The sequence below is a fragment of the Elephantulus edwardii genome, unplaced genomic scaffold (genome assembly GCF_000299155.1).
Source record: "Elephantulus edwardii isolate Elephantulus edwardi_28Jun2011 unplaced genomic scaffold, EleEdw1.0 scaffold00499, whole genome shotgun sequence".
Lineage (NCBI taxonomy): Eukaryota > Metazoa > Chordata > Mammalia > Macroscelidea > Macroscelididae > Elephantulus > Elephantulus edwardii.
Window position 1 is genome coordinate 237,628 of NW_006400249.1, and position 9,573 is coordinate 247,200.

Consider the following 9,573-nt stretch of genomic DNA (forward strand, 5'->3'; position numbering starts at 1 on the left):
TTCTTTTCAGAGTCAGTCACATTTAGTTGTGATCCACACAGTCAAACATCTTTGCATAGTCAATGAAGCACAGATAGACATATCTATGGTTTTCTGCTTTCAGCCAAGATCTAGCTAACATTAGCTATAATATCCCCAGTACCACGACCTCTTCTAAATCCGGCCTGCACATCTGGCAGTTCTTTGTTGATTTACTGCTCCAGTCGTTTTTGGATAATTTTCAGCAGAATCTTGCTTGCACGTGACATTATTCAATAATTTCCACACTCTGTTGGGTCACTTTTCTTTGGAATGGGAACAAATATAGATCTCTTCCAGTCAATAAAAGTATCACTTCATGCTTGCTAAAATGGCATTGCTTCTTAAAAGGAAAAAAAAAAGACAACAATAACCAACATACCAAACACAAATGTTAGCTGAGAGAGAAATGGGGATAGTCCTAATTCAAAGGTGACACCTCTCGGTTCAAATCCACCATCAGCACAGTGGAAGAGAGAAGGTCAATCTCCTGTGTGATTTATAACATCCAAAAATCTGCTGAAGTGTCAGCTACTGGGGAATTGAATTGTGCAACTACTGTGGAGAACATTTTTATTTTGATGTTGTTGTTATGTGCCATTGAGCTGCCTGCAACTCATAGTGACCCTACTATGTACAGCAGCTCTGAAATCTTCCCTGTCTTGAGCCAATCTTACTGACTCCAATACATGTACCCCCATTACCTCAGGTACTGTGTCAATATATCTCATTTGGAGCCTTCCTTTCCTGCGCTGTCCATCCACCCTTTTGAGTATGATGTCCTTCTCCAAGGACCAGTCCCTCCTGGCACATGTCCAAAGTATGTGAGACGAAACTTCAAAATACTTGCCTCCAAGGAGAAACTTGATTTCACCTTCTCTAAGATAGACTTGTTAGTTCTCCCAGTGGTCCATGGTATGTTCAAAACTCTTCTCCAGGCCAGCTTAAAAACATTGATTCTTCTTCTATCATCCTTAGTCACTCTCTAGCTCTCTGATGCATAGCACATAATTGTGAAGACTATGGCCTGGATCAGGTGCTCCTTAGTTCCTAGACTGACTCATTACTCTTTAGCACTTTGGAGAGGTCCCTGATAGCAGACTTCCCCAGTGCAATTTGTCTTTTGATTTTCTGACTGCTGATCCCAAGAGTGTTGACTGTGGAGCCAAGCAAGCTGTAATTGTTAACAATCTCAATCTCTTCCACATCTATCATGGTGCTGCTAAATGGCACTGTTGTGAGAATATTTGTCTTCTGGATGCTGAACTTCAATCCATATTGAACACTGTAATCCTTGACCTTCTGCAGCAAACACTTCAGGTCCTCCTCAGTTTCAGCAAGCAAGGTTGTATCATCTGCATACACAAGTTGTTGATGAGTTTTCCTCTAATCCTGATGTCACATTCCTCCTTATAAATCCCAGCCTTCTGAATGATCTATTTCACATACAGATTGAAAAGATATGGCAACATGATGCATCCCTGACCCACTCCTTTCCTGATTTTGAACCATACAGTGTTTCCTTGCTCTGTTCTGATGGCTGCCTCCTGATCAAAGTACAGGTTTCAGATGATCACAATCAAGTATTCTGGGATTCCCATTCTTCTCAACATTAGCAAAAATTTGTTGTGATCCACATAGTCAAATGCTTTTGTATAGTTAATGAAAAATGCCTTTGCATAGTTAATGAAGCAAAGAATGATAGACATTCTTCTGGTACTCTGCTTTGGGCCATCTAACATTGGCTATGTTTCTAGTGCCATGGTCTCTTCTAAGCCCAGCTTGTATTTCTGGTAGTTCTCTGTTGATGGACTGAAATAGAACACGATGATCTAACAATTCCCCTCCTAGGTATCGTGATGTAGTAGGTCTTGCTGAAAATGTGGCTTCCCTGGACTGCTGTTTCTAATCTGATCCAGTTACTTGGTGAGCAGGTGGTCCACCTACATCATCAACAGCTCCATGAGCCATTTCTTCCATACATGGCGTGTTAGCCTATCCACAAGGGGATTGTTGTTGTTGTTGTTGTTGATTGTCTTTGAGTTGAGCATGACTCATAGCAACCCTAGGAACAAAAGGCCTGAAGCCTTTCAATAACTATCAACATTTATCAAAGTTCATAGAGTTTCTGGAGGCATGTTGTTTAGGAAGTGGGACTGGCTACCACTCAACTGAACAGGTCTGGTGGTCTAGTGTCAAGAAGATGAAGGCACTGTGGTTCAAGGTCACCAGCCACTCTGCGGGAGAAGGATGAGCAGTCTCTTTCCATGTGATTAACTGCCTCTGAAAACCTGCCAGAGGGCCGGCTATGGGTCGGTTACGATCTGACAACAAACAGCAACAAATAGAGCAGATGCAGTGGTGGATTTGGGGTACATTAACACCACCAAGAAAAAAATGAAGAAAGAAGCACACATGCTTTAGGACCAGACGCTCCTGCCACAGAGGCGTCTTACTGTTGACTGAAAAGTCATCTGATTTGGAAAGAATTTTCACAGAGGAAGATATCTGAATGGCCAACAGACACATGAAGAAATGCTCAAAATCACTGGCAATAAGAGAGATGCAAAGAAAAACCACAATGAGATACCGTCTCACTTCAGTAGCAGTGGCAAAGTTTAACAGGACAGCAAGTAATACATGTTGGTGAGGATGTTGGAGATAGGACCACTTACACATTGTTTGTGGGACTGTAAAATGGTACAACCACTCTGGAAGGAAGTTTGGTGCTTCCTAAAAAAAGCTGGACATGACCCAGCTATTCAACTGCTTGGCATATACACCAAGAATATGAGAACTGAGGCTCCAATGGAAACTTGTACATCAATGTTCATAGCTGCATTAGTCACCATCACAAGAACTTGGAAACAGCCTAGATGTCCAACAACAAATGAATGGATTAAAAAGTTGGGGTACATTCATACAATGGAATACTCTATAGAACACAGGAATAATGATTTTGTAAATGACTACGTAACTTGGAAGAGACTGGAGAGCATTACGCTGAGTGAACTAACTCAGTCCCATAAGGACAAATACTGTACAAAACTATTATGGTCGAATGAGTATGAGGACCCAAGGCAGGGGGAGGGTGAAAACAGAGGGGTGAGGACGGGTGAGGTGGTGGTGGTAATCGCAGGGGTGCACAATTTAATGGGAAAGCTGAAGGAAATGAGAAGGATCTTGAGTGAAAAACAATGTATTCAAACTTTGTAAATAAATAAGTGTAAAATTAAAAAACCAGAAAACACCTCAACCAAAACCAAACAAACAAAAGTTGTCTGAATTATTTGAGAGATGTGTCTTGCTGTTAACCTTACTTAGGATCACTGTTTATGAACCTGGACCTGCACTGCTCACAAACTTGGACTTTCAGAATATACTTTGTCCTCCCCCTTCCCTACTTGTTTCCCTAATAAACCCCATGACTGTGAGTAAAAAGAGATTCTACAGTGTCTGTGTGGTCATTTGCTATGAATTTCAGACCTAGTAACTAGGAGAAGTAATTGTAGCAGAGTGGGGGGCCATAACTGACCTTCTGGGGGTCAGTTTTCTACTGTGGATGTTGTTAATAGGGAGTTACCCTTTGTAGTGTTAGCAGAGGTCGGACTCAGCTGTCCCCACATGGTCAGTGCTCCTTTTACAGGAAAACCCAAGGGATCTGATAGAAGAGGCACAACCAACATATGCACACTTAAGGTCCTTATGGCACTAGTTACAGTAGCGAAAAGTGGAAACAATTAAGCGGCCATAAATAGACACAATGGTGCACATACACACAATGAGATACTTGTTTTTGTTAGATGCCATCAAGTCACATAAATTCACAGTAACCCCATGACCAACAGACCCGACCCTTGTCCTCTCCTGTGCCGCCTTCATCATCTCTGATACACCTGAGCCCATTGCCACAGTCACCATGTCAATCTGTCTCCTGGGGGAGCTGCTTCTCCTGCACTAGGCTGCATCTTTCCAAGCATAACGCCCCTTTCCAAGGAAAAGCTTCTTCTAGCAACATGTCCAAAGTGTAAAAGATGAAGCTTCCACAGCTCTGACTTTAAAGAGCACTCTGGCCGCACCTTCTACAATACATATATGTTTGTTCTTTTCACAGTCCATACGATATTCAGCACTCTTCTCCAATACCACAGCTCAAAGGTATCAATTACTCTAGGCAGCCATAAAGAAAAACAGCTACCCAAAACATCTCACAACATGTAGAAACTGAGAGGACATCATGCTAAGCAAAGTCAGTCAATCGCATAAAGACAAATGTCAGAGGAACTCATCTTTATGAAATTATAAAATTCAGACTTATATAGTGGTTTTTTTTATTTACATACAAAAAATATATTTACAATGACCCAATGGTCATTGATGGTTACCAGGAAATAATTGTGAAACAGTTTAGCAATTACTCATATACTAGTTCAAATTAAAACTGAAGAAAAATAAAACAAGTTGACAAAAGCCAAAATACAACCTGTGTTTATCCCACACGGATTTGAAAAGCACCTTAAGAAAAAATTTGATGCACTAAACACCAATGACTGAAAATCAGATGATGAACGGTGGGGTGATATCAAGGACATCATCATAAAGAAAACAAAAGGTCAATAAAAAGAGGAAAGAAAGAAAAGACCAGAATGGATGTCAGAAGAGACTTGCTCTTCAATCTAGAAAAGCTAAAGCAAAGGAAAGAAGTGTTGCAGACTGAGGGTCCCAAAGATTGGAATAATTTTACAATTATTAATAAGGGGACAAACAGCTAAGAATGTGATAGAGCAGAGAGCATAAAACAGGGGGCCAGCAGTTCTCGGACTGAAGACCCCAAGCCAAGCTTCTCTGTGTCTTTATTGAAAATTATCAGGAAGTAAATCACAAAGAGAATTCAAAGCAAATGAAGCCAAGCTCTTTCTATAGAAAACCTTCTGCTTGACTCAGGAGGGAGGGGTCCACAAATGTAAGAATTTGGTTTACCCTTAACTATTAACCTTGATGCCTCAGGGTGAACTCGAGCTCAGGAAGTAACACTCCCTCTGTAAGGGGCCCCTTGCTGTCTCCTGTCTTGTAGGGAACAAACAGCTCATTTTCTAGGATCTGCCACAAGAGAAATCCTAATTTATGTATCTGTAATTCCTTCAATTCCTGAACAAGGATTTTCATATAATATTTGGTATAAAGTTTGGCTTCCCATAAAGAAGTGATGGCATAAGTCAGGTGAACAGATTATTTCAAAGGGTAGCTCGAGAAGACAAAGTGAAATATGTGCAAAGACTTGGAGTCAGAAAATCAAAAGGGAAGAATGAACACACTTGGCAATTCTTAAGCTGAAAGAACAGAATTTTAAGAACAAATTCAAGCATCAAATTCTAATACTGAAGGATTCTATGGGAAAAATCTTGATGCAGAAAGCATCAAAGTTCTTACTGAAGAAAATCAAAGACTAAAGCTTTCAGAGATGCATGTTGTCTCCATTTTCAATCGGTATGTGGCACAGATAATTTGGGAGGCTGGGCTTTACTAGGAGAGTGGCACCAGGATTGGAGGAAGACTCAGCAACCTCCATTATGCAGATGATGCAACCTTGCTTGCTGAAATTGAGGAGAACATGAAACACTTGCTGCAGAAGGTCAAGAACTTCAATATGGATTGAAGCTCAACTCCAGAACCTATTCCGTTTCAGTAAGCAAGCTTGTCTTATCTGCATAAGGCAGGCTGTTGAGTTTTCCTCCAATTCTGATGACACATCTCTCTTCATAAAGTCTAGCCTACCGAATGATCTGTAATGTGTATAGATTGAAAAGGTGGACAATGAATAAGGATGGCAGAAGAAGAATTGATGCCTTTGAGCTGTGGTGTTGGAGAAGGGTTCCAAGAGAACAAACAGGTTTGTCCTGAAGAGAGTGAAGCCAAGTTGCTCTTTGGAGGCAAGAATTTTGAAGCCCTGCCTTTGGGCATGTTGCCAGGAGGGACCATTTCCTGGAGAAAAATACCGTGTTTGGAAGTATGAAAGGACGGCATAAGAGAAGACGACCCTGGATGAGACAGATTGATCCAAGGGGTGGGGCAATAGGAGGTGTGTCAGAGACAGTGAGATTGGCTCAGGATAAGCAGGGTTCAGAACTATTGTGCATAGGGTCATTAAGACTTGATGACACTTAACAAATAGTGCCCGTTTGCTCTGTTCACACAACAGCCTCTTGGTCTAGATGTAGGTTTTGCATGTTGTTGTTATTATGTGCCATCGAGTTGTTTGTGACTCATAGCGACCCTATGTACAACAGCCCTAAACCCTGCTCTATCCCGTGCCAGTCGCACTGTCTCTGACACTCCCATCCCAATTATCCCAGTCACTGAATCAATCCATCTCATAGAGGGTCTTCCCCTCCTGTGCTGTCCCTCCACCCTCCCAAGCATGATGTCCCTCTTGCTATGATCCACACAAATGCCTTTGCATAGTCAATAAAGCATAAATTGACAGCCAGGATCCATCTGACATCTGCAGTGATATTTCTGGTGCCATGGCCTCTTTTAAATCCTGCTTACACTTCTGGTAGTTTCCTGTCTATGTGCTTACTGTTCTAGCTATTTCTGAATGCTCTTCAGTAGTATTTTGCTTGCATGTGGTGTTAATGATATTGTTCAATAACTCCCACATGCTGATGGATCACCTTTCTTGGGAATGGGACAAATATGGACCTCTTCCAATCTATTGATCAGACAGCTGTCCTCCAAATTTCCTGGCATAGACTGGTGATGGCATAAGTCAATTGGTATCCGATCAATTCCTGGGGCCTTAATTTTTGCCAATGACTTCCATGCACCTTCCAGTTGCTCCTTCACTACTACTGGCTCCTGCTCACATGGTACTTCCCTAAAATTTTTCAAGATCAATCAGTTCTTTTGGTACAGTGACTCTGTACATTCCTTCCATCTTCTTTTGACGCTTCCTGGGTCATTCACTACATTGCCTAAAGCATCTTTCAATATTGCAACTCGAGGCTTAAATTTGTTTTCCAGTTCTCTCAGCTTGAGAAACGCAGAGTGAGTTCTTCCCTTTTTATTCTCCAGTTCCAGCTCTCTGCGCATTCCATTATAACCTTTTGTTTTGTCTACTCTAGCTGCCCTTTGAAATCTTCCGTTCAGCTCTTTTACTTTGGCATGTTTTCCCTTTGTTTTGGCTTCTCCACATTCTAGAGCAATTTTAAGTCTCTTCTGACATTCATTTTGGGTTTTTCTTTCTCCTCTGTCTTTGTAATGGCCTTTTGTTCTCTTCATGGATGATGACCTTAATGTCATCCCACAACCCATCTCATCTTCAATCATTGGTGTTCAGTGCTTCAAATTTATTCTTAAGATGATTTTGAATTTCAGGTAGAATAGATTCAAGATCATACTTTCGTTCAAATTGAGGCTGGAGAAAATGAAAAGAAGTCCAGACAAACCAAAAAATTATCTTGAATCTCTTCTACCCGAATAGGAAAATTATCTGATGTACTGAGATACCTGGGTGCATCTGTACTAGACAAGATTCCTCTGGTATTCAGTAAAATTTTTTTGGCAATTTTTTTTAATGAAGATTGCCAAGTCCTTCTGCTTAGTTTGTTTCAATCTTGGAAACTCCACTGAAACCTGTCCAGTATGGGACAAATCCCACTGCTGGGATTTGAAATCCACTGACAGAATTTTCAGCATCCCAGCAATTTACAGTACGATCAACAGACAAAAGAGCGGCGGGGAGGAACTGCCCCGTAGCCGTGTTCTCATCCTAACGCTTTTGCTCCCAGTCTCCTCAGCTCACCCTCCTCTCTCCAAGGAGGGCTGGGGGATTAGCGTAAAGAGCTGATCTGACAACCCCCAGCCGCCCGGTTCAATCCACCAGCTGCTCCATGGGCTAACGATGGACCTTCTCCTCTGGTGCACTTTGTTGCCTCTGCAAACCTGAGGGTCTGCTGTGCTCCACTCGTCTGTACACAACAATCCTCTCCTAGAATCACTGCACCCCAAACCCCTCTGTCTCCGGGACGCCTAGCTCAAACTCTACCCTTAAAGGATTTCCTTAAAGCCCACGACTGACTCTTCAGACCCTGTGCCTTCGGGTGGGCCATGCTTACCATTTTTGTGGCTGTATCTCTAAAGTGAAATAAAACACTGACTTCCAGGCACCACTGTGGACATTAACTGCGACAAAAGCCGCTGGCGTCCGGCCCCGGCCCTGAGCCCCACCCCGAAGCCAGACCCAGGGACCCGCTGGGGTGAGCCTACCTTTGGTTAGGGAGTGGATTCCCAGCTTTACTTGGGAGAAGTTTCCGCTTCCAATTTCCCCTCGGATGCGGTAGAAGCCGACCCGTTTGCCCAGGGTGATCTCTCTGACCACCTTCTCATCGTGGGACATGTCCTGCGTCAGCTTCTCGAACGGTGTCAGCTGGCAGGGCTGGCCCTCGTCCTCTTCTCTGGTGTGACAGCGGCTCTCCACGCTGTCGCGCCGGTCCCACCTGGCGCAGTGCGCGTTCAGCAGGCTGCCCCCATTGGCGTACACGGCAGTCATCGTCCAGCGCGCGCTCACGTCTCCATGTCCGCAGCGGCGCACGTGGGGAAGGAAGCGCGCGGGGCGCAGCGCGCAGGGGCTGAGCGCGGCGCGCTGCCTGCGCCCCGGGTCTCCAACCTCAGTCGGCGGCGCAGCGGCGAGCTTGGCCGCCCGGAGGGGACATGTCACCGAGGCGGGCACGGCACCCGCCGGGCCTGACACCAGCCGCACAGCCACGCGCAGCCAGACGCCCGGGGCCGCCTCCGGGCCTGCTCTTCACGGCTTCCCGGGCCGCGCGTGGGTTCTGCTCTCGGCAGTGACCGATTGCGTCCCGGGACCAAGGCCCCAGCACTCTATTGCCGCCCGGGGATTCCTGCATCCTGGTGGCTGTCAGCCCCGGGGGACCCCGCGCACCCCTGCCGCGGGTGCGCATCTCCCAACTTCTTCATTTCCTGATTCTCTTTTCGGTCAAGTTGCCGGTCAAGAGCTTGCAGTCTGGAACCCTGGGGGGAAGAAACCTTCAGAGCAGCCTTCTGTCACCCCGTAGTTAGCGAGGGATTAAGTCCCAGCAGCGTTGCTCCAGCCGGCCTTTATTTAGATGAGCCGTCCTCTAAGCCGCGCGCTGTCTCAAAAGTTTGGCAGGTGATCGCTCATCCTAAGAACAGAGAGGAACAAAGTCAGCAGCCAGTTTATATCCTGGAGCAGGAAGCATGCGACACCACCGTGCAGACAGTGATCTAAAGCACGTTATCCAGATGCATAGTGAACACTCTGGCAGGATTGAGAGCAAAGGAAAATGTTCTAGGACACACAGACACAGACACAGACACAGACACAGACACAGACACAGACACAGACACAGACACAGACACACAGACACACACACGTGTGTCATTTTAACTCTTAAGGAAGGTCTCCCAACCTTTGTTTCTATCCAAATATTTTTTTCTACTTTGAAACGTTTAGAAAATGTCCAAGCCGTCCTTGCTTGCAGTAGAGCCAGACTTTGAAAACAATCAAACCAC

General features: G+C 44.5%; 1 protein-coding gene across 1 annotated transcript in view; it reads right to left on the bottom strand.

Annotated features, from left to right (window-relative positions):
* Positions 1 to 8,569, bottom strand: part of NIM1K (NIM1 serine/threonine protein kinase) — a 32,104-nt gene extending 23,535 nt beyond the window's left edge. The window contains exon 1 of the mRNA XM_006903044.1: positions 8,287 to 8,569. Within this exon, the coding sequence (XP_006903106.1) occupies positions 8,287 to 8,569 (283 nt within the window). The remainder of the gene's footprint in view (positions 1 to 8,286) is intronic.
* Positions 8,570 to 9,573: the final 1,004 nt, after the last annotated feature.